The sequence below is a fragment of the Mirounga leonina genome, unplaced genomic scaffold (assembly GCF_011800145.1).
Source record: "Mirounga leonina isolate KUSES-001 unplaced genomic scaffold, KU_Mleo_1.0 Mir_180, whole genome shotgun sequence".
In the NCBI taxonomy this organism is placed as follows: Eukaryota; Metazoa; Chordata; class Mammalia; order Carnivora; family Phocidae; genus Mirounga; species Mirounga leonina.
In genome coordinates, this window is record NW_023270469.1 from 10,871,999 (window position 1) to 10,898,818 (window position 26,820).

Below are 26,820 nucleotides of genomic sequence, written 5' to 3' on the forward strand. Positions count from 1 at the left end.
GCTCTGCAACTCCTGACCAGTTCCCTCCCCACTTTCTTTTTTATAAGTGTTCCCTGAATAAAATCTTCACATGGTTAATTTTGTCTTGGCGACTGCTTTTTGGAGGACCCAGCCTAACCTAATAAGAAACTCCAAGATTTTGACTCTGAAAAAAAAACCTGAGGGTTCTAGAGGGGAGGGGGGTGGGAGGATGGGTTAGCCTGGTGGTGGGTATTGAGGAGGGCACGTTCTGCATGGAGCACTGGGTGCTATGCACAAACAATGAATCATGGAACACTACATCAAAAACTAATGATATAATGTATGGTGATTAACGTAACAATAAAAAATTTTTAAAAAAAGGAAACTCCAAGATTGAACAATTCTCTGGAAAATTAATAGCTCCATTTTAGCATCTATTTTACTCTAAACTAATATACTATATTAAAGTATAATAATATACTACATGTTTAATTGTAAATTCATATACCACACCAAATTTGACCATAAATTACTACTCTCCTTTGGATTACAAATGACTTGAATAGAGCATTAGCCCTTGGTCCTGGGTCAAGATCCTAACCTTAGATACATGCCATATAAGTTCTTACCTATACTTTTAGGAGAATGAGTTGATTCAGACTATAAAGTTCATTGCTGAATCTGGACTTTAATCTTATTTTTCAGTATGAGTGACATGCATTTTAATAATATGCTATTCTTAAATAAAAACATTAACATCTTTAATTCCCTACTAATCTCCCTCCTCATTTACAAAAAGGGAAACAAATATTTATATAATGAATGTTACTATTCTACTGTTTGATTAATACAATCCTCCTAATAGAATGCAGATAAGTTTCCCAATCGTTTTATAATATATTTAACATATTTCTACTCACAAAAGGTATTTTCATGAGTAACTGTGGCATTAAATTTGAAGATTTTATTTCTTCAAAAATATGATTGTATTAACATTATGCATGACTGTTAAAATTTTCTATCTTGTATTTTACATTTTTATGTAATGCCTCATTTCAGAACCTGCTAGACTGAGAACTCTTGAGATCAGGATTTGTTATATTTATTTGATTTTTTTATTACTATAGTTGAATTTACATAATTTACATGATGGAACTCACTTGGAATTTTTCAGTTAAGCTTCCAAATATCTAAGAAATACTTTGCACATGTCCACTCCAGCATACTGAGAGAACATTGCAATTCATATTTCCCCTGTTTGCTTGGAGAATGAGAGCACACAATTTTGATGCTCATCATAGTCTTAGAAAACCTAGAAATATTTATAAATTTAACTATTAACCTTCTCAAGAACCAGTATTTTGATCATTCACCAATGGGTTTAATCAAACATTCTCCGGATCCTGAGATTATGTTCAGGGAATGTAAGGAATGATTAGTCAAGTACAAATAGCTGAAGAGTCAAAAAATAAAAGATTACATTTACTATCCGAGGCGAAATATTCCAGGTTAGTGTCAAATATCAAACAAGAGATGAACACCAGACTATAAGGGTCCCCCACCAAAATCATGTGAAATATCACTCCTCTTTATAATTTACTTATAACTAAAAAGAAAACCCGTTCAAAACATAGTGCTCCTTATTCCACTTAGTCCTTGTTGGCAAGTATAAAAAATGTACATACATTTGGATGTTAAATGGCAAGAATATGTTTCTACTTGAGTGCTACTATCTGAAGTGCTTGGTGGATATAAATAATAATCATATGGCATTTAACACTGGGTTCCAGCAAGAGTGGCAAGCCACTGCCACCTTTCAACAAGGCAAACAGGATCCAAGCCAGAACCTAAAGCAGATTCACAAACCTTGAAGAAAAGCTATTGCTCTTCCCTCCCTTCTCTCTTAGGCCTAGTCCTGGTTTGATCATTAGAGGACAGCCTGTGTATTTGGCAGCTGATTGATACAGTCTGTTACTTCTACTTTTACCGTTTAATATTTTTGAAGTGTGAGAACAAAATCATGTTTCATTACGCAGAGACCACAGTGACATTACTATCAAAGGACCATGCTTGCTCAACAGGAAGTCCCTGCACATGGTTACATAACCCCTGAGAAGGTATGGTTTCTGCCTTGATTATCACTCATTTCGTACTTAAAATAAAACAGGAGATTCCTTTTGGCATGATGAATTTGTGTGTGGCCTGTGTGCATGTTTGGAATAGGACTCTTCTGATCTTTATGCGTCACGATTAGGGGAAGGTCGTGCCTTTACTTACCTAAAATCCTGCCCAGTACAAGAGACCTGACGGCACTGAATTCTGTACCTGATGACAGGTGGACTTGTCTCTTTGCATTCTCATCAATCTATAGAATTGTTATATGAGGTGCAAACAGCCAGATGGATGCCATTTTGTTGGGAAGATGACAGAAAGCCAAGGAAGTCAAAAGAAAATGATAAAACAGGCAATTGTTAGTATGGCCCCCAAGATTTAGAAAAACAAATTTTAAAGAGCCATTTACAAAGGTGAATGGTATTTTCTAAACCTTCTATTCTACCCTCAGATACCAGTGCACCCCACCTTCTATCCCCTTATATCATTTTAATTTTCTCCACTGTATGAGAAATCCAAAATTGGTAAAGCTAAAAAAAAAAAAAGAAAAGAAAAGAAAAAAGAAAGATGCGAGTTATTTTCACCTTGATACCTTTACGTAACTAGGTCGGTATTTTCACTTGAGTCATTCAGCTAAGACATTTTCCTCTATGTAGAGGGCCAAAACATTCGTGCTTTTCTTCAAAAGCTGGTAGAGTGAGCAATTCCCTTGGTTTCATGGGAGTAGCAATTCCCCTACTACTAGTATGTACGATAAAAGAGACAGCTTTCCCTCCTGAGCGACGTAAAACAAATGAGGAAAGGCTGGCATTTGGGGTATCAAATAGTAATAATATCTTGGACAGAACCTTTATCCTTTCAAAAACTAGACCCCATTTGGCAGTCTGTCGATGGTCTATGCAAGAGCAGCATTGGAAGGATGTCTTCAGTCTATTCATTATCATAATTCTGCCGACGGTCCTTCATGCTGGGGAATCGCAACTGTAACCACTGCTTCTGTTGAATGTATTATATTACCTCTACAAAGACCACGCCTTCTTCTCTGTTAATCTCTACGTGGTGAAGCTGCCCATCCGCCATGTTTTTGAAATCAAAGTTAACGACATCAGGTTCTTGATATCTATTTAGCTTGTACCTGATCTGCAAACTTCCTAGAGTAGGGAAGAGAAGTTATATTTTTAGTTAAAAGTGTAGCTTAAGAGCTACTTATAAAAACTCAGAGTACTCTTTTTAGCTACTAATTTCAGGTGGAAAATTCACAGTAGCTTATTGGAGGTCTCCTTTCCTCATAATTCCTAGAAGTCAGCTTCTGTGTCAAACTGCCCTGTTTTCAAGATCAAGACCAAGCATGTTGCCAATAAGCAGTCTTTCCTGCAAATCTTTAATTTTTCCCCTAGAAGTCAAATATGCGTTAAGCATAAGCAAATCTCTATACTAGTCTCTAACTTAAAAAAACACACCTTAGTATACTATTGTGGAATATTGCATTAATGTGCTTCCATAATCTCACCTTTGAAAAAATACATCTGCCACTCCTAAAATGCAGTTGACTAATGGAATTTTTATAAGCAAATAGAGTTTTACTAAAGATGAAAAATATTTCCACATGGTCACAGTCATAGACTTTGGAATGAAATTAGGATGAAATGAATGGTTTTTAGCCAAACTTACCATGAGAATTAATACTACTCACTTAGCTGCCTGCAAAGATGCCAATTTATTTCACTAGGTATCTCCAATTTAGCAAAGAAAATATCCTAATGTATAGATAAGCTTCAAGCTCAAAAGATACACAGGGAAGGTAAATATACTTATATTAATCAATATTATTTTTATTTTAGTGTTCAGTGCCCTTGGGCCATATTTATTTGAGTTGAAATGATAATTCAAGTTTATAAATTTATTTTCTTCACTCAAATAATTTATCTATAGAATTTTTATCTTTAATCTGGATATAGGGAGGAGAAAAAACATCAGCCAAGTGGTTTTCTGTGACAAGGTTTCTGTAACATACACATGTCCTAATCCACAAGCCATTGCCCTGTACCAGCATTTTCCATGACTATTTCATTGCTGACCATTAGAACCAACAGATTACTTTGGGGACCTTTTCCTATATATAATGCTACGTTATTAACATTCCCTCAAAACTTCTCTACTTTTAATTGAAGGAAATATTTACTATATACAAATAGGTATCTTCTTTCAAAATGACCCACAAAATTGATATTGATATTATATGAAATAGTAAAGAGCTTTTAGCAATAATACAATATGATAAGTATTTTATTTAAATAAAAAATTAACACTGAATATGTAAAATTATCAAAGTTATAATAAGCTAAAGCTATCTTAATTTTAAGTAATCCTTTTAGATTAAACTTATAGGATAGTATTAAAAATATTGAATACAAAAAACAGGCACGGTTTTCTTCTTCATAGTTTGAGATGCAAGAACATGAGAACAATCCATATTATTACTAATCTAATGTTCTAAATCAATTTTCTCTCTCTCTCATCTAAAAGCACTCACCATTTTTGGCAATGATAACTGAAAGGTATTCTTTATAAAAGGAGCTCACATAAAGCAGTAAGCTTGGTGCTTGTGTTGTTCGAAAGCTAAATTTGATCATTTCTCTGCTCAGTTTCATATCGCCATGAAATGAAGCAGCGTGGGAGCTGGAATTTTTACTTAGGGAATAATTTTCTTGAAAATTGTAAATCACAGATGAGCCAGATCCAAAATATGCAGAAATCTCTGAAATGATAGACACACTTTATGTTAAAAAAATTAAGTACAAGGATCTTGTTTCAGTTATATTGATATTTTCTAATTAAAAATAACAAATTGTATAGATACAACAAATAGCCCCAAGCCAGACTAAAGACCACAGGAAATTAATAGAGCTTTTATGACTGTCCTTGAAATGGCTTTATGTTAGAATTATATGTAATTAATTTGCTAGTTAACCTTATAATTGAAAGCATAACATCCCCCTCTCTGACTTCAGACATAAACCAGGTTTCTTGGCTTTTATCTCCCTTACCATCCATTTTCTTATTTAAATTTTTAGTCCCATCTATTATTTTGTAGCTAGAATGCACTAGTCTTCCTGTAATAGGAAGGAAGGAAGCTTGAGGGGTCTTCTTACCTTCCAGGATCAAGAGGCAGAAATGTTCTTTTTTGCCTAAACACTTTCCCCTATTTATTGTGCCCTATGAAAAGAAGCTAAGTCCAGTGTTAATATAAGATGGGCAGCAGTGATCAACATAAGGAACTATCCAGTCTCTTTTAGTTTTACAAAAGTGTAGTACTTTACTTATATGAGATTAATATCACAAATTCACACACACATGCATGTGCATGCACACACACACTACCTATTTATTTATACATGTATGAAAATGAGGAGGATACTGGAGGAATAATTAGAGCTGGATCCTGGAACTCTGCTTCTCTCCATTACTATAAAGGACCAGTTGTGGAACGTGAGTTGTAAATGATGCTCACAGGGTAATATAGCAACATCTCCATTCCCTTGGCACTTGAAGAGTGTTTTAATTTGCTTGTTTTATTATTTTTGTTTCTGTAATACACTTTTTATATGCAATACGATACATAGATGCAGAGTAGCATTCTTGATTGCAGTTAGCAAGCTGAACTAGAAATCATTTAGACTCGGAAAGTAAAGACAAGTTCTTCAGAAGAGGTGGTCTTTGTTCTAACTTTATTTAGAACTCGTGACCCTGAGATCAAAACGTGACTGAGATCAAGACCAAGATCAAGAGTCAGACATTAAACCCACTAAGCCACCCAGGCATCTCTTAAAATGTAAACGGCCTCCTAGAATGATAGCAGTGGTGTGTGAGTTATTATCACAGGTTGACTTGAAATTATAACTTAGTTCTGATAAAAAGTAGATGACTTTTAACCCATTTTTCATGAAATAATCCCAAATGCTTTCTTTGCAAAGCAGGAGTTGCCTCAGTTTGGAGGCAATTTTTGTTAGCCCCCTTCAGGAAAAAGGTTCAGGAGCTCAGACACACTCAAATAAAGCAACTGAATTAAACATGATGGCAGTTTCCTAGGAGCAACTATGAAAGCTTAACGAATGTCTGTGTATTCAGAGAAGTCCGTCCAGAACACTTAATACTACACTCAGTTCTTTCTTTCTTCCATGACGTAGGTCTGCGAACAAGACAAACTGAAAAATACCCCACTATTTTACGTCACAGATGGTTGCCACATCATAGAGCAAAATGCCTGAGTATCTCTTTTTTGTTACACGTGCATATTTAACGGAAAAGTTATTTTTATTCTTGGAAAAAATATTTGTTTGGCAAAAACCAAAACGCAATCCTTCCTAAATCTCCTTTCACGGTTGATGATCTTCATCAAAAATAACAATAATGCCTTTAAAGATTTTAAAACAGAGAGCTGCCCCATGGGACAGGTTGCTGACAGCCATAATACCTCAGAGCATCAGCATTAGACAGAAAAAAGCAGATTAAGCAGCCAACGCTTTAGGACACCTAGAGGCAACTTGAGAGGCTTTATTATTAATAGATACAATTTTTTTTTAAGAATTGAGGCACATATTTAAGAAATGAAATGGGATTAGCATGAAACAGGTAATTTGCAAAAAACCAAAATCCGAAATGGAACTATTTTTGTTTCAAATCAGCTACCCAGAAAATCACTGCAAGATGTTTTCTTCAGAATGGGTGAGTTTTCCTGTCAGGACAGCCACTGCCATACTTACCCCTGGAGCAGAACGGCCCTGTGAATGCAGAGAGCGTGCAGTCACAAGAGAACCCACTGAGCTTTTCTCTGCATTTCCCTCCGTTTTGACACAATTTTCCGTAGCTGCTGCAGTGCCCTCTGCAACCCGGCTCCACTCCGGGCGTCACCTTAGCTCTTTCTTCCAGGTCCAGGGACATTCCGTTCAACTGCAGAGACCGAATGCAGCCCAGAAAGCCCCTCTGTCTGGTGGCCGTTCCACCTGAAAGGGAAATACTGCAAATGGAAACGTGTTCCTGGGTGTTTTATTCAGGATTTCAAGCCCAGGTGAAACTGAGGCCTCACAGAGAACGGCAGAAGCCGTGGCCTTACAAGGAATGGGCAAAACGGGATGAGCCTATATAATTTGGGGAGCACGGTGTTTTGTGCTGAATATTGTGACACACTATTGAGAGAATTCAAGAAGATAAAACGCGAACTCAATTTTTTCCAAAGGTTGAATTTGTTACATATTGGTTTTCCAAAAATGATTTATCAAAATGTAAGCCAGAGAGGTGTTTTGTTTTGTTTTGTTTTTTCGTTTCTTTCAAAGAACAAAATAAGGCTATATCTTATGGATTGATCGTCTTAAGTAGAAGCTTTTTTTTTTGCAATTTTAAATCAGCATGTATTTGTGGGTCGGTGTGGCTCGTTCTTCATATTGAAACCTGATCCTGATGCTGGTACAGTATTAATTTATTGAGAATTATGAAAGACTCCTTGAGCTCTTCTAACGACTGTGCACTGTTGTGGTCTTTGGTCGTTATTCTTCCATCAAAAACACGGTAACTGAGATTATTTGCTTTTGTCTGGCATACTTCCCAGTGAATTTCTTCTAAATACTGGTCCAGTGTGGCCTGATGCAAGCTTGGAAAGATTCTCAAACTAGGGGCAGGGGGTGGATGGAGAGACAGTGATGTAGCATTTATTGGCTAATACATGACAATATGACTTATCAAGTGACCCCTGAAGAGGTTTACAATGTCTGAGTGGAATCAGACCCTGCTCTTCTAAGGCAGAGAGAGGCTCTCAAACCTTAAGGAATATAAGTGTCACATGGAAGCCTTCTTAAAAATAAAGCCTTGCTCCAAGAAACACTGATTCTGTGGGCCAGAAATAAGGGCTGTGAATCGAAACAATCAACAAACCTCCCAGGAGGATCTTATTCAGGTGGTCCCTTGACCCCACATTTCATCAGCATGATCCTAATAAGAATGTAAGCTCAAAGAGGCCCTTCACCTGGTGTCCAGGAACACCATAAAGTAATACTCAGAACTTAAGTGGGAAAATAGTCCTCTAATCTAAATAGTCTGGATGGTTCTACCCAGAGGCGTTAGATGATCACAGGTCCTCTAAAAAGGAGCTTTGTTGCTGAACAGATGATGCGGTCTCATGGCCAGGATCTTACACCTGCTGTGTACAGACTGCCTCTTCCTAGGACATGCTGGCTCCCTCCTTGACCACTTCACTTAGCACGCTCCTCATTCAGCCTTCATCAGTTAACATCTCCTTATCCTCAAAGATTAAACAGGTTTGGTTTTTTTTAACCTTCAGAACCAAGAGTTGGCCAGAAAGACCCTACATAGGTCTTGGTCACCTTCTACCAGGTTTTACATCTTACCAAATGACTTTGTGTATTATCAGCATATATCTGCTTCAGTCACCCTGTACCCTAGCACAGAGAACTGTGCCTGACACAGAAGAGCTGTGCAGTAACGACTTATAATAATAACTAATTGATCAGCAATTGACATTAATAACTGATTATTAATAATCAGTTAATGCACTGGCTCATGAAACTGAATTATGCCACGGGGTTGGGAGCTGGGTGCTTGGTGCTTCAGAGAGAGAACACTATTGGCCGCACAGGGTAGTTTGGGTCCCCAAGCCTGAGAATGAGGATAAAACCCAAGGAATATTTCTGAATCCATTAATTCTATATTTTTGAATAATGAAATACCATGAAGGGAAAACCAAAAGAATTTCTAAGAATTTTGGACTCATTTCACTAGTGGTATTTACAGTTCAGATTCATAGACATAAGGGTCCCCATTAAACCACCTGTACTTAAATTTGTATATCGAAATTGCTTCAGCTGACATAATTTGTGCCTCTTCTATGACGCACATACAATGAAGTCATATTTTTATTTATAAATCCAGATGCAGGATGCAATGGAGCCAGACATATTCCAATTCCAGTTTATGCGGGCATGGCAGGGATAAAAGAGTTCATCTCATCCCAGAGTCTCAGAATAGCTGACAATCTTCTTGTTTCCTTCCTCCTACATTTACTCTGTCTCCTTCCATTCCTGAAATCTCTCTCCTCCCCTTATTCTTAGGACTCCTCTTCTTTTCCTTCCACATTAAAGCAGCTCCTCACCTTAGCTTCAGACCTCCCTATTCTCACACTCTGCTAACTCACCTCAATAGAATGTTGAGAGCTCAGAGTTAAGCCTTTGACCAAATTCTCTTAGCATCCTTGCTGGAATTTTCTTTGCTGGGTAAGGAAGCCCACAGCCTTGCTTTTAGCTTTGGCCCGGGGACTCACTGGAGGAGAGTCCGGTGCTGGGAAGTCTGGATTACAGGTGGATTCCTGGTGTATTTCATTTATTTCATGTTATAGTACTTTAAATCATGATATATAGGTTATAGTACACAGTAATGTTAAATCATTGTCTGTTAAGCATTTGTCACTCTGAAGCAGCAAGTCTCTCTGCTTTAGGAGTTGAACTCCCTTTGCCAGTGACATCATAACTAAATAACATGGGAGTCCAACAGATGAATACAATTCCTTTTCATCTGCCTCAGCTTGTTTATTCTTATTTGTTTTATTTTGTTCTAGATGATGAGGAACTAGAGGCATGAGAATTCCAGGGACAAGCCCATGGATACAGCTGAGGAAATATTAAAATAAACACAATCAGTTAGAGGCAGGAAAGAGCAAAACCCTACGGTTGGCCTTTTATTGCAAACTGTGTCTCCACACCAAAATATGGTCAAAAAAGGTAATTTTCATTTTCTTCTATTCCTTAGATCATTTTTGGTTTGAACAGCGTTTCAGTTCTGCCAGCTCTACGTAGGAGCTCTTCGCTGGTCATGGTGTCTGACATGGGAGGTACGGAACTATCTGCAACTGATCTTGCCCTCATAGAGCTCATGGTCTAGTAATAGATTTAGACAGGGAAACACATGATGTTTATAATGGTAGAAATAGGTACCTGGTGAACAAGAAGGTCAGAGGATGGGGATATTAACAGGAAAAAAAACCCCACATATATGTATTAAATACATGTATTTCTAATAGTGAGAAGAAAATCAACACCCAGCCTTGCAAAGAGGATTTCTGAATTGTGTACTTGTGAAGAGTTAATATTTACCTAATCAAATAGTTTATTTTTTAAAAGATTTTATTTATTTGAGAGACAGAGAGACAGAAAGAGAGAGAGCACATGTGAGAAAGCATGATCAGGGAGAGGGGGGCAGAGAGAGAGGGAGAAGCAGACTCCCTGCTGAGCAGGGAGCCCGACGTGGGGCTTGATCCCAGGACCCAGAGATCATGACCTGAGCCCAAGGCAGACACTTAACTGACTGAGCCACCCAGGTACCCCCTTAATCAAACAGTTTTAAACTACATTTTCAAATTATCAGGAAAAACATCTAATTAAACATAAGTATACATGTCATACATGTGCTGAGGATTTTTGCTTTACCATTAGGTTTCAAATTAATAACTTCTTATTTTAAGAAGAACTATTCTGGAGAACACAGCCAATGTAAATAGTATTGAGCTTGAAAGCTTAATTAAAGATTCCAATGACTTTTCAGGTTAGAGTGGGTCCAATTAAAATGAGCTGCAGTTTGATTAATTGATTCTGGATGTTTCCACTGAGCTATTATGTTTGGAACTGTCTTCCAATTAATTTCCTATCAATTTACCTGCCATGCTATATCAGATATAATGAATTCTGGAACTTCACAAACACTAGGTATCCTGTGAAACTAACGCCTAACCTTAGTTACTGAATCTGTTCACTTACATAACAGTACTGGGATCTGCACCTAATAGGTGCACTAGGCAATGAACAGAGACTGAGTCCAACCCTTTTATCATGTTCATTACTCCCAGGAAGTGAGTCTAAGTGACAGATGCTATTGTCACGAAATACGAGCTGGCTCTTTCCTATGCCAATTTCTTTTTTTTTTTTTTTTCTTTTTGAGCAGGAAGACCTTTAATTTTTTAATGGCAAATTATTTATGTGCTGTGCTTGAATGTTATTGAGGATTAACTGGGAACAACTGTATATTTGCCCAGGGGCCTTAGAAGAAAAAGAAATCAAGATCCCACATTTCTCTTTAAAATTTGGAGTTATAGAAACGTGTCTGGCAGAGTACAGGGGCTCTCCCTAACCACGGTACTGCGGCAGAGAAAGGCAGCTAAGGCTCTGACCACTGAGATCAACTTGGAACGGGAAAGTGACAGCCCATGCAGGCTGCGCCCAGGACCAAGTGAGGGGATTGAAGGGAAAAAATGGTCTCCCGTATATTATGTATTGGATCTTTAGTCCTGGTCTACCCAGCCACCCTTGGGAAGGCTTAGCCTTGTAGAAATGGTGCATTAATGTACAGAGCTGTGAGACTGGACCCCAGTTATAATTTTGCCATGGAATGTTCCTCAGTGAACATAACCCTAGCAGAGCCCGGGGGAGGATGACTGTTCTCCCTCACGTTCAAAGAACTATTACGGCTGAAATAGGAAGGTAGTGTAAGCAACAGTGTCATAGGGCAGAAAACGCAGGCACTGTTCCCTGAACCAAAGTCAGTGGTGAGAACATGGCCTCGTGGTAATCCCAGCAGAAAAATGTGGGTCTATTTAGTTTTCTCACATGCCAAGGCCACAGTACCTCTCTGGTTTGACCTCCTAAGGCATATTTTAAAGAAATGAACTGTTGGTGGTATGAGTCATATTCTCTGCTCTTAAGAGATCCCATGTGAATTCTGATTTCAGTCAACAGTCACTAAGATTTGCTCATTAAACATGCAAAAGTACACTGAGCGCTTCTTAAGCTAATCGTGAAAAAGCCATCTAAGGAGGAGAGAAGAACACAATTGAAGTAAATGATATGATTGCATGAAAGAGAAATGTGGCTTTCATTGCACTGTGTTTTCGTGTGTGGGAACATATTTACACAAAAGAAAATCAGATTGCAATAAAAAGTATTCAAATGTAAAACTTTTTGACATGCTCATTCCAAAACTATTTTAGCCTATGAAAAGTGAACTAAAAGTAAAAAGACAAATCCTAGAATATATTATAATTAATAACCTCTGTTCATCAAAAGACACCATTACATATGCATATGAAAATACAATCCAAAGAGAGAAGAAATTTGGAATAAATGTATCTGGAATGAATCCAAAATATACACTGAATTCTTATAAATCTTTTTTTTTTTTTTTTAAGTAGGCTCCATGCCCAGTGTGGAACCCAACACAGGGCTTGAACTCACAACCACAAGATCAAGACCTAAGCTGAGATCAAGAGTCAGACACTTAACTGACTGAGCCACCCAGGGCCAACCCCCCAACCCTCCTTAAAAAAAAAAAAAAAAAAAAAAAGAAGACAACCTTGTAGAAAATGGGCAACAGATTTGAACAGCCACATCATAAAGGAGGATATCCAAATGGTCAATAGCTATTTGGCAATGTCTCTTAATGCTTAACATATGCACATCTTATGACCCAGTAATTCCACTGTTAGGTATAGACCCAACATAAATACAAGCATATGTTCACCAAAGGACCAGTACAAGGATGTATTTATGGTATCCAACTTTACAAGTACACAAAAGCCCATCCACCAGAAATAAATCCAGCTTTGTATTGGTACTGTCAGTTTCCCAAAAGATCCCCAGGTGATACTCATGTGCAACAAAGGGTGAGAACCAACCTTCAGAGCTTCAATATGCTCAGAGTTCAACATTAACCTTTGTGTATGGCATTTAGAAATGGTTTGCTCCAGAAGTTCAATAAATATACATGGATTTGATGCAATTCAAATGCAATGCAAATGACTTCAGAGTCTATGTCAGGAGTTCTCACTTCTCCTTCAGGTCCTAGTCACAAAGTATTGAGATGGAGTTTGCCCCATTTAAAAACCTGTCAGTAAAAGAATTTAGATTGCAAACAAAAATTGCAGAGCTAGTTGAATGAAAATCAATTCAAGGCTAATTTAAGAAACTTCTAAGAAAAATGCTGAGTTTACAAACCAAAATAGAAAATGACCACTATCACATTTCAGCTTAAAAAAATGATTGCTTCTTTTCTCTCCACCATTTCCATGGTTGGAGAATGTTTGCGGTGACTCTTGACATTGAGTCCTCAGTGTAACAGGGTCAAGGGCATATGTTTAATACACCAATTAACATCATGCCACTAAACTTATTTTTTAAAGTAATAAATAGCACCTCTGAATAGAACTGTTCAACTCAGGTCATAAATTACACACATACAGAAAGGAGAAAGTGAAAGAATGTGAAAAGGTCGGGAAAGACCCAGTGCCATAATTAAGAACAAGAATGGAGAAAGATGGGCAACAACTAGAAGGTGAATCATCATTTTTATTATGAAAAGCAATGTGATGGTTGGGATATTTGGGGAAGGGGAGGAGATGGTCACTGCATTGGTGTTTACTGTTTCTAATTACATTCCTGTCAACTGTTTTCACTTGTTCATACAAGTGGGTTTATGTTCATTATTTTATTACTCCTTCAAGTTGCATGGCATCCTACAGTTTAGATGAACAGAAGACAATTGTTCCAATATTTGGAAGTACAGGGATTGTTCTGTTTTATAATTCTTTGGTGTAGACAAACACTAGTCCACCTCTGAAACTCTCATTTCCTTTCTATTTCAATCATCATGTATCATTGTTGCTCAGCTAAATCACGTTTTTAATCATGCTTTCTATTTATTTTTACTGATTTTGCTCAGAAGGTAAAGGCATCAGTCTTGCGTCAGAGTTTCACTCTGAGATGTGGACACACTTTACAACTGATTTTTAAGGGAGAGACTGAAGCCAGCAATTGAGAAAACATATTAGATGCTTTCAGGTTATCCCATTCCACTAGTCACTTCTGAGAGACCACCAAAATCCTTAAGCTCAAGAAAAAATGTAATGTCAATAAATATCAACATAGGCCTGGTTGTGGTAGCACAGTGAGGTAGAGAATATAACTGAAATCAAAATGAATATATATTCAAATAGCCACAACATTTTACTTGTAGGTAAAAGTGTTACAGATATATCGCAAACAAACAGTTCTATATTATCGAAATCTCTTATGTTTCATATTTGTAGTATTATAAAGTAACTTTATTTGGTATTTGAAATATTCCACAATAGTGTTAATGTTTTCTGCCAAATTTGTTTACAAACAAGAAGGTACATTTTTGGTAAAAGCTACTGAATGCTGAGATACTAACATTATCTTAGGCCAACATTAGTCTTATAGTTTTGTCCCGTGTTTATAAAGATTCTGTTTCTATGTAACTTAAAACTACCATCATCATCGTCTGGACTCAAACATTTTTTTAGGAGTAGAAGTTATACTATAGACTTACTCTTTACAGTTACATTTATCTCATTAATATATCCTGATACCCTAAAACGAATGACAGTCATTATGCATACTTAAAAATACTGATTAGCCATAATTATTTTTAAGATGGATGGGTGAACTACAAATTAAACTCTTGAACTTGCAAGTAAGGGGAATGAAATTACCCTTTAAAATCTGAACCAGAAGATCAATTCTGTTGAATCAGAGCAGAGACTCCCAGTCATCCACAGAGTCATGGCTCGGAGAACAGACTTAACTCTAGAATATTGTAAGGTATTCATACATGGGGAAACAGTGTCCAAGACAGGGTCCCTTCAATATTTGACTGTGTGCTGGCACAGAACATATGAACAAAGCAGCCCAATTTCCTGGGAATGTGTGATTGTGGGATGGGTGGAATCTCACTGAAGAAAAGGGAGGAAGGGGAATATTTTCTCTGGGCTGTGAAGAAGGGACCAGCAGTCTTTTGCAGCCTGGCAGGACTATGGTTTGTAGGGCTTATAGTATATATAATCCAGACTGAAGGGTCAGGGAACAGCTTGAATCATCTTACAAATTATGATAAAGGAAGAAAACAAGAAACACGAACTTCAGTTGAAATTGAAAACTGAGAAATGATGCGAGGATCCCAGACACCTACAAAGCGTCTTGTCCCCAAGAAGATTAGCAGGGCTAAGAAGTAACATACTAATAGCAACAACCCATCCAGCACAAGTTGTATACGTCTACACTTAAAGTATGGACCACCACTGGTTTTCACCATCTCCTCTCCAGCCCCTGCTACCGCTAACTCCCACAGGGACCGCAAATCCAAATTCTTCGACTGTCTCACAAGACCCAGCATATAACTTGACCACGATTGACACCACGCTTTCCCTCAGACTGACTCTCCCCTCCGGCCACAATGGCTTCCTCCTTGCTCCCTGACTCCTAAAGCTCCCCCTCTTCACGTCAAGCATGGTCCCTCTGCCAGTAATTCTCTCCCTTCAGATGTTCACAGGTTCCCTCTTCTACTTTCTCTGGCCTCTCTTCAAAGGTAAGGTCCTCAGAGGACACTCCCCTGACCACCCTACTTCAAGTAGAAGCCCCCCAACCCAAGTCATTTCCTGACATTTTATATTATTTATCATTATCTGAAGCTGTATGCACACACACAGACACACAAATATATGTGTGTGCGTGCATGTACAAAATGTGTGATATTAATAAATATACTATAAATAATATCTATTTTGTCTTACTACTTACTCTTTTATTGCTTGCCTCTTGTCTCCCACTGAAACATACTACCAGGAATGCAGAGAGCTACTTTTTGGTCTTAGTAAGTGTTATATTAAGTTAGTTCTAATTTTTTCTGATTTTTTACTAGTTTTTTACCCACTTTGCACTAATTTGGTATAACCTTTTAAATTATAATTTAACCCCCACTGAAGTATTTTCATCTAGAAATTCAAAAAATATTCTGATTTGTGTGAAAGTAATGTTACAAACTGAGAAATTAATATTTTGTTGTGTAAGTATAGTTTTTATTAATTTGGTTGGGGCCCTTTCGCATGACAGGGGTCCACTCATGTGGTAGAGGTAAAGATAAAAAGAAGACCCTGATGTGCCTCTCCCTAAGCCTTTTAAAAAACAGGAGTCCTTCTTCCAATGTCATCACAGTAACCTTGTCAATTTTCTTGGTTACCTATGAGTAAAAAGAAGGGAATTATATAAACAGATTTTTATTAATAGTGGATGTAACAATTTTTTCAGAGATCTTTCTGCTTTTCTTTTTAGTTGTCAGTGACTTGACTTAAACATAGTAATGACTTTGGTTTATAAAACGTTCACACAGGCAGTCCTTGGATTTGAACACATATGGGAATATCAAAAGCCTAACCAATTGCCACCATAAAGATGAAATCTGTTAGGTATATTTATTAAAATTATAACACATGATTGATGGCAAAAGACTCAAGTCTGTTCCAACACAGTCTTCTGATATAATAACAGTACTTTTAACCATTACAACTACCTGAAATCAAATTAAGGCCAGGATTCCTATCAACACACACTATATAGTGACTTCATTTCTATGAAGTTAAAATTCACACAAAGGATGAAAGTTCATGTTCAGGCGAACTGCAACAGATTTCACTGAAAAAAATTCGAGGACTGTTTCAGCCTCCTCAATTTCCAAGAATAGTAAGGCGATTTCCAAGATACTGACAGATTTTAAATTGCCATACCTTTGGTTGCAGCCATCTCTCAGTTTTTGTATATCAAGAAATATCTACGTCAGTTTCCTGACTGAGCTTCTGGCATGTTACTAAAAGAAAAGTTATGTATTCCAAGTATTCCTTACTATTTCCATACCCTTAAATACGTCAGCTGAGTGGCTGCAAGATCATGATTAGGTCGTCCATTACAGTGCCCTACTCATAGAGGCTGCTCATTAACTGTTTATTGAATGAAAGAATTAATGATAGAATGAGGAGTATATAAATTCACTAGAAATCCCAAACGTCTCTTAGTCAAATAAGTCACAAATTGGCTTATCTTTTGCAGTGAGAGTAATAAAACAAGACTATTAAGCAATAAAAGATGTAATGGGAATCTGTTGAATTTTGTTCTAAAACATAACTCTTAAAAATGCTTGAAACATAATTTCTGATCATTTATAATTTATTCTGCTTTATAGGGTTGTTGTGCCCTTATTTATATTAAAATATATGAGAAGTGATCAAGTAAGAAATAATTCCTGAACTTAATGGTCGATGAGTTCTATAAAGTAATTAGCAAAGATTGAAAATAAAACAAACACTTCCAGAAGGATTCCACTATCAAGTCTACACATACCAAGGGAATGTATTTAGGCAATAAAGGAATATCTGGATATAAGCATGAGGTAGGTGATCAGAAGGTATCCGAAAAGTGGGCAAAATGAGAGACACCAGCAGAAGAACTGATGATTTATACATTTTGCTCCTGTTTTTCTTTTTTTCCTCTATTGGCCTGTTCTTTGACAGGGGTCCCTGTCTGGCATCAGGCGGAACTACACGGAGGGTTCCTTAAATCCCCTGAGAACAGAGATAAACAACCCCCAACAAAACACTAAAAGCACTAATGTAAGAAATAAAACAAAACAAAACCAAAACCAAAAAAACCCAAACTGGAACCAATTACATAATCTGTAATATTAAGAATCCAGGTTTAGGAATGAATCAAACACAAATTCAAATCTCATTTACTAGGTAGATTTCTGAAAGCAAGGTATTTCAATCCCTTGTGCCTCAGTTAGTTCATCAGTAACATGGGGTTAACCCATTTCACAGATTGGTTATGAGGGAAAAATAAAACACCTGGCATGCCTAGAACATAGGTTCTCAATAAACAGTGGCTTGTTGTGGTTATCAGTTGGTACTATTTCATTTTGGCCCACCTCTACACTTAGGTCATAGAGTTCAATGACAAACTACTTCCCAACAGAACTTACCCACGAAGAGCTGACTGTTGAGCTGTAAAAGGATGTGCCCATCAGTGGGAGCAGGCTGTGTCTTCGGTAAGAGCTGATCCACTTGAAGAGATGCCTCTTTCATGTTCCTTTCCACCCTGACGTGGTGCCACTGGTTGTCGTTGAAATGAGTGGGTGACTGCACCGAGATTTCAAAAGGTCCATTCCCCACATCAAATGAAAAGGTCACTACTGCTGGAGCTGGAAATAGGAGATAGGAAGATTGTTCCAGTTAGTCCATGTGGTGGACAGAGGAGTCCTCAACACACTTAGGAATAGCACCATGACATGGCAATCATGAAATATAAAGGTAACGGCTTAAATCTTACGGAAGGAACCGATGACATCAGTCAAGAATAGACATGGAATGAGAACAGAAAATCCATTTGGAAAAAAACCCGAGATTTTAAGAAACTCATCCTCAGAGTTAATTTTGCATATCGATAGAGCAAAGCTATTAAGCCAGAACAAGAAAACTATATAGCATCTGGCATTTTATGTAAAAATTTTTACAATGATTCAAAGTTTATCTAATTTTAAAAGCACGTAATATACATTTGATAATAAGATACTAATAGTGGCCTAAGAGTATACCAAAATTATATGGCATACAAAATTAAATGGCTGGTCGATTTAATTAAGTAATTCTGTAATTACCTGAGAATTGAGTTTTTAAAAAGTTTTAATTATTTGGATTTAAAACCCTAATTCAATTGGTTCTACAGAATACTAATTATTTTCCCAAATTATTGCGTTATATATTAAATTATTTTCTAGCAGAAAGGCTAACTTAATATCATAGATTTTTTTCCAAAAGGACACAGTGAAAAGATTTAGCTGATAAAGTAGAAACACAGTAGTTTAACAATTAGTTAAAGGATTTACTATTAAATAGAATCCCACAAGCTTCTAAGGAAAAGGAGACTCACAGCGTAGCTCTATCCTTATAAAATCGGTAATCCCCAGGTTCTCTAAAAATACCCCAGATGAAGCTGTTGTCTTAAAAAAGAAAGACACATCTGCACTAAGTTCTCCATGGAAAGTAGGAAAATGAAGGTATGAAGCCTCAGTATTGAAGGAAGCTGAATTCCAAAATGACCCTGTTTAAAAAAAAAAAAAAGGAAAAAATCAAAAAGAAAAATTCATAAAATAAAATGAATGACATAATTACATTTTCTATTTTTAGCATTTATACAAACCTGCTTTTCTTTTTTCTATTAACTATATAGTACACAGGATGGGAGCCCAAGGATTGCAATCCTGGATTCCTTCCAACATAGGAGAGAAATGAACACTGCAGAAATGGTCTGAATGTTATATTTTATATAAGAAAATCAGCCTCACCCTAAACACCACCCTCTGCCCTAAGTGATATAAGAATCTGCCAACTATTGATTAATAGACTGAATTTTTTGTATAACTTGAAAATTGAAACACCTACATTCCTTTGAATAACAAAAAATCGAAAGAAGCTCAAAGCATTTTTTTGTTCTGACACTTCTAACACACACACTCCAAAGAGTTACACCCTCAACTAACTGTTTTCATTAATGGGCTTTGCGATTTTCTAAACTGAGACTGGCATTCGAAATACTCTCAACCAATTAAAGATCAAGACACTACTTAGTCTGTGCTATGCTGATCTCCTCATGAAAATGCTCTTCTCATTCAGAATTACCTTCTACTTCGCGTGTAATAGTGAAGTAGATAAACAGCAGGAAAGGACTCTGAAAAAGTTGAAAAATGCTCAATACAAGGAGAAAAATGGGTAAAAGGCTGGGGTATAAATTAAGAGATCTGAGAAAAACTTATGTGGACTATAATTTAATTATGATTTCTGTCCACAGGCAACTTATCTTCACTTTTCCCATTCATTTTGCTGGTGCTGTATCGACAACTTTCCTTTTGGAAAAATACCATGGGGCTCCTATAGCTGACCGTTTGGGAAATAAAATATAAATGCAGTGGCACGAGGTGGCAGGAGTGAGATCCAAGTGGCTATGTGTGGTTGATGAGAAACACCATCAGAGAAACCAACTATGTAATGCTGCTACCACCAGCAAGTTCTCGACACATCAACCATGAACATGTATCTTGAGTTTGAAGCAACTGCCTCCATACACACTCACAACACTGGACAAAATTCTACCTAAACTACCTTTCTCGAAGACGTATTGATCCGCTGAAGTTAGAAAACAGTAATTTCAAAACAATGGCTCGTTATGTTTGCAGGGAACAGATACCTAGAGTTAAAAAATCACAGACTCGACTCAATTCTCTCTGTTCCTTAGATTTTAATTTATTTTGTATAAATTTCGGAGCGAACAAGCAGTGGTTGTATCTATTTTACTTTTTCTGTTTTTCTTAGGGACCTCATTCAAAAGTCAATTCTCAGCTCATCTGTGAACAATTTTAGAGTTGAATTTATTCAGCTGAGAATATACTTTGAGGGCTTTTTTTCCCCCTAAAGCCAAATGAAACTGCCTATTATCTGAGTTTGACAAGCCTAGTCCTTATTTCCATTTTACAATTATTTCTATGATGAGACATTTGGATCTCTAGGAAAGAACGCAAGAAAATGCAAAATACCAAGTCAGGTATAACAACACATTTGTGTTCTTAAAAGGTCTTACCTGTCCCATTTTTAAAAGGGATTAAATGCCTTTCTGTTGAATGTGATATACATGAAAATTAAAGTTGTAACTCTAAATTATGGAATATTATTGAATCTTATTCATTTGGTCAGATTTAAAAGAACATTCAGAATTCCTTAAAGGTCTAAATTAGATAATATCATTATAAAACATAATACTTCAGATGTTTCATTTATATATCACAACTAACCCAATAAAGCATCCTATCGAAGGCTTCAGGGAACTGGTTGAAACAAAGGAACAACTCTTTGAACTGCTGCTATCTTTACAATGAATGCTTTTACAGCAATGAAAACAATTTATTACCTTAGGTAGCTCAAACATTCTCACACACATAATCGTGCCTATTTTGTCTAGTTAGCAAACCTTATTGTGCAGATTCACAATAGGTAAAAAATAGAGAACATTTTATTGGAGCAAGAAATTGCTGCTAATTCAAAACAATTATAAAGAAAGCAAAGGCCAATACTTCCATGATCGAATAATGTTTATGGCATATGATACCTCAGCTCTTTACAGACTGTGCTATTAGGAAGCACCCAGGAGAATGTGAACTGCCTCAGAGAAAGGAGGGGAGAGGGAGGGTGGCAGAGCAGAGCCCAGCAGGCGGGCACGAGCAGGAAGCTGCAGGTCTTTTGAAGAAAGAGTTTCTGGCTGAAGTGGCTTAAAAATCCTTAAGCTGCACCAGTAGCAACTTTGAATGCAATCACTTGCTGGATTCGTCAGGAGAGTTAGACCCCTTTTATTAGCCCAACAAAAACAAATCATGATGTGTTATTCTATGTGATTCACTAGTAATAGTAAATAATTTTAAGTAATTCATAATTAATATATTTTCAATTCAATTCAGTATAGGGTACTAAAAATTTGGAAAGATTCCTTCAGGAATTCCACCTTTTATCTTTCAAAAAAAAAAAAAAAAGTAACGGATAATGGGATCCGTAGAAGAAGAAGAGGTACGAAAGATTCAATTCCATACACAAAGTAAAAAGAGCTCATTTAGGAAAATTAACTAGGTAAAATGCCAAGATTAGAAGTAATTTAAAAAATATTCCTTCTGCTAAGCTTTTATTTATATCATGAATAGATTATCCTTTTAAAATAACAGTTATAGAGACAAAAAGCAGATTAGTGGTTTTCTAGGACTGGGGAGAAAGGCAATTGGAGAATGATAGGCGCTAACGGGTGGAGAGTTCTCTTTGCGTGACAAAAATGTTCTTAAATTGATTGCGGTAATGATTATACAATGCTATAAATATACTATAAGCCATTAAGTAGTTCATTTTACATACATGAATTGTATGGTATATAAGTTATATCACAATAAAGCTGTTTTTAAAAAAGGACAATATTTGAAAAAGCTGTTATTTTTTAAGGCGCTGTGTTTTACTTTTAAAAGTAGAATGCATATGACATGCTAACCCTACCTTTCTTTCTTTCTTTATTGAGGTATGATTGACATGTAAAGAGCTGTGCATATTTAATGTGTAAAACTCGGTAAGTTTGGTAACACTACCATTCTTTAAAGTAAATAAAATGAAGTAAAATATAGAAACTCCAAGGCAAGGGATAATTTACTAGTCAAACAGATCTTCCTAGAATGTGTAAGAATCATTTGTAAAAGGCAGAAATATACTTTCTTTCATTAGAATTTTTATTTTGAGATAACTCTAGATTCTCATGTAGTTGTAAGAAATAATACAGAAAGATTCTGTGTACCCTTTAGCTGGTTTTCTCCAAAGGTAACATCTTGCAAAACCATAGCACACTATTGAAACCAGAATGTTTACACTGATACCAGTCAAGATGCAGGACATCTGCATCATTGCAAGTATTCCTCATGCTTCTCTTTTATAGCCACACCCACTTCTCTCCTGCCTCACCCCTTCTGTAACCTTGTGACAACCCCTAGTCAGTTCTCCGAGGTCATCTGAAGAATGTGCTATAAATAAAGGCATACAGTATGTAGCCCCTTGAGATTAACATATTTTTCACTCAGATTTACTCCCTGAAGATAAGACAGGTTTATGTGTGTCAGTAATTCATTTCTTCTTATTGTTGAACAGCATTCCATGTATGGAAAATCAGTTTGACCATTCTCCTATTGAAAGACATCTGGATTCTTTCTAGTTTTCAGCAATTACGAACAAAGCTGCTATAAACACCCAGGTACAAGTTTTTATATGAATATAAATTCTCAGTTCTCTGGGATAAGGCCCAGGAATACAGTCCCTGAGTCGTATGGAGAGTTGCAACGTTTTACTTTTTAGGAAACTGCCGGACTCCTTTCCAGAATGGCTATATCATTTATATCCCCACCAGCAATGTGTGAGTGATCAGGTTTCTTCATGTCCTGGCTGAATTCCTGTCACTACTTTTGTTTCAGCCATTTGCAAGGTATGCAGTGACATCTCATTGTGGTTTTGATACACATTTTCCAGTAGCTAATGATTTTGAGTATCTTTTTGTGTGTTTAATTGCCATTTGTGGCCTTTTAGTGAAATCTCTCTTCATGTCTTTTATCCATTATATCTCTGGCTTGCAGAAGGCCACCTTCTCACATGGCCTTTCCTCTGTGCACAGGTGGGAAGAGAGAACTCTCTGGGGTCCCTTTCTCTTCATATAAGCACACCAGTCCAACCAAATTAGGGCCCCACCTTTATGACCTCATTTAACTTGAATTACCTCCTTAAAGACCCTACCACTTAATACAGTTACATTGGAGTTAGAGCTTCAACATATAAACTTTGGGGTGGGGAAACAATTCAATCCATAACATCCATATTTTAATTGGATTGTTTCTTTTTTTCACTGTTGATTTCTGAGGGTTCTTTATATATTCTAGTTACTAGTCCTTTGTCAATTCTCAGTCCTCATCTTACTTAACCTATCGAAAACAATTAACATAGTTTATTATTTTCCCCTCCTTGAAACATTTTCTTCACTTGGATCCAGAACACCAACACTCTTTTGCCTTTCTCATTAGTGCTATAATTCTGTTTTTCTTTCTTCCTCCTCACCTCCTCAACATATTAATGGTGGAACACCCCCAGTTCCTATCATTACACTTCTCCATCCACAATGACTCCTGCTGGTCCATTTCATGGCTTTAAATATGCTGATGACTTACAAATACATATCCGAAGCCTGGAACTCTCAAACTAACAACTCCACATCTCTACCTGAACACTTCCATCTCAACTTTAATATGTTCAAAAACTGAGTTCTTCATATTCTTCTCCAACTCCTTGACCCCAGCAATATTCTCCCTCTTGATTAATGCCAATTCTGTGCCTCCAACTGATTATTTGACCAAACACCTTGTGTTATTCTTGACTCTTCTGCAGCCTACATTGATCCATCAGCAAACTGTACTGCTTCTGCTTTTGAACTATTCCCATACTACAACTATCATTATTGTGCCCATGGCCCAAGCCACCATGATCCCTCAGCTGGGTTGGCGATATGGTCTCATAAATGGCCTCCCTGCTTCCACCTTCCCCATTAAATCTCATTAAAATGTAAATTAGATCACACCAATCCTCTACTCAAAATTCTCTAATGTTTTCCAATCTCATTGAATTTGAAAAATAAAGACCTCTCAAAACCCTCCACGATCTGACCACCAGATCTTCGAATATCTTCTGTTATTCCTTGCTCACTCTGCTCCAGACATTTTGACCATCTTGCTGTTCCATGAACATTCCCATCTCTGCATGGTTACTCTGGCTTCTTCCTCTGTCTAGAGTACTCTTTGCCAGATATACACATGCTTTGCTCCCTATTTCCTTCAGATTTTTATTCAAATGCCACCTTCTTATTGAGCATCTTATGACCACTCTATTTAAAATTTCCAATCCCATACCACCCCCACCTCAACTATATTGTCTTCACAACACTTACTAGCATCTATCATATCATATATTTTACTTATATATTGTCTACCTCCCCCCCAAGAGAACTCAAGCTCCAAGAATACAGATACTTTTGTCTATTTTGTTCCCTTTGTGTGTGTGCTCTCTGTCTGTCTTTCTCTTGGGATGTGGGGAAGGCATAGTAAAATGTATGGGCTCAATAAATATTTGTTGAATGAAATTATGAGATTTCCTTTGTCAAAGTAGCGATAAGAAGGATTAACTGCTCCTAGTTTGGTTGTATTATATGTATCTTAATAAATACACTCAAATTCTTAAGTAAACAAGTAGAAAGAGGGGGCCAGGAGAGAGAAGGAAGAAGAAGAAAAGGAGGAAGGGGTAAAAAGGTGAAGAAACTTCAGGGAAATTAAATAAAGAAAACCTAAGGAAAGAAAATAAAAATATAAAACTTAAAAAGAATTTCTTAATGGTAGAGGATTATCAGACATAGTGGAACTTGCAAAATTATATGATTATCTGTTGAAATGGAATTGATCCTCACTCTTTTTAATGGTTTATATGTAGTCTGTCAAATGGAACAGAACTCTTTCGAATGGAAGAGAAATTAACCAAATCACTAGTCAATATCTTTCTCCAGTCTACAAATGTAATTTCTGCAAAGTTATTTATTGCCTACATGCACCTGTGATTATTTAATGCATTTTGGGCAGCTATGATTTCTCAGACAGCTGAACAAGTCAATACAGACAAAATGAAAAAACTAATTTTATTGACAAGAATTTCTTAGAACAAGAAACTTAGAACAATCTTTTCTAACTATGTAAGTTTTGGGGGTTCCTTAACTGACATAAAATTTCAACAATGAATTAACTGAGAAGAAATACATTGAGGGGCGCCTGGGTGGCTCAGTTGCTAAGCGTCTGCCTTCAGCTCAAGTCATGATCTCAGGGTCCTGGGATCGAGCCCCACATCGGGCTCCCTGCTCTGCGGGAAGCCTGCTTCTCCCTCTCCCACTCCCCCTGCTTGTGTTCCCTCTTTCACTGCCTCTCTCTGTGTAAAAAAATAAATAAAATCTTTTTTTAAAAAAAAGAAATACACTGAATAAAATAGTTAGAAAAATTCAAATGCCAGAGTTGAAAAGATTATCTTGTTCAGATTAATGAACTGAGAGCAGAAATTTAGATCACATTTGCAACAACAAACTGCTTAAAAATGTACATTTTATACATTTTACCACATCACATCGAATTTCAGGAAAAACTAATGCCAATGCACAACACTGAGATGTATCCTTGTTAAGTTACTGGCCTTTAGGGGAAATTATTCCTTAAAGTATTCAGTTAGAAAAAGCCAGTCATCTAGAAGGTGAAAAAACCAGTTTGTCTTCATAATACAGCAATATTCAGTATCAGGAGACAAAGGAGCACTATCCACAAATTTCTGAAAGAAAATGTATCCAGCCTACTTTTTTTGTTAAAGCAATAGGCAAATATTCTCAAATTTGAAAGAAATCTGAGAATAAAGCACACACAAATCTATTTTGAGGAAGAATAAAAATAAAACCCTACTTCATAATGAAATGTCAGCAAAAGATATCTAGAAAAGCTGTGGAAGAGAAGATGACTGCATCTCTCAGTGCAGACAAAAGTAGAAAAGTATGTACAAATGGTGAAAGTCACAAAGGGTGACCCCCCCCAAAATGTTACACCAGTTTCTAAAAAGTTCAAATGTAAGGTTACCTTATAATCCAGAAGTTCTACTCCTAGAAATATACTCAAGATAACTGAATTATATAAGAAAAAAGATAAATGAAAACATATGTTCACAAAACCTCATACACAGATGTTCACACCAGCATTATTTATAATAGCCAAAAAATGGAACCAACCCAAATGTCCATCAACTGATTAATGGGTAACCAAAATGTAGCCTATCCATACAATGGAATATTATCTGGTCATAAAAAATAATGAAGTGTTGACACATGGTACAACATGGATAAATCTTGGCACTATCATGCTAAGTGAAAGAAGCCAGTCACAAAGACCACATATTCTGTGTTTTCATCTAATGTTGTTGACTGGGGTTGGTGTCGGGGTGGGAGGGAAAAAGGGAATGTTTCCTCAATGGGACTAGGTTTCTTTTTGGGGTGATGAAAATGTTCCAAAACTGGCTGTGGTGATTGCTGCATAACTCTGTAATATACAAAAATGATTAAATATACTAAAGTATGATTAGATTGTACACTTTAAATGGGTAAATTGTAAGGCATGTGAATTATTTCTTACTAAAGCTGTTACCAAAAGATAATATAAAGTTAA

General features: G+C 36.6%; 1 protein-coding gene across 1 annotated transcript in view; it reads right to left on the reverse strand.

The window, feature by feature from the left end:
* Positions 1-26,820, reverse strand: part of CNTNAP4 (contactin associated protein family member 4) — a 257,652-nt gene that overhangs the window by 14,095 nt on the left and 216,737 nt on the right. Inside the window, exons 16-21 of the mRNA XM_035024744.1 lie at positions 18,900-19,070; positions 17,953-18,171; positions 6,837-7,076; positions 4,607-4,831; positions 3,091-3,224; positions 2,239-2,326 (exon numbers count right to left, since the gene is read on the reverse strand). Of these exons, the coding sequence (XP_034880635.1) occupies positions 2,239-2,326; positions 3,091-3,224; positions 4,607-4,831; positions 6,837-7,076; positions 17,953-18,171; positions 18,900-19,070 (1,077 nt within the window). The remainder of the gene's footprint in view (positions 1-2,238; positions 2,327-3,090; positions 3,225-4,606; positions 4,832-6,836; positions 7,077-17,952; positions 18,172-18,899; positions 19,071-26,820) is intronic.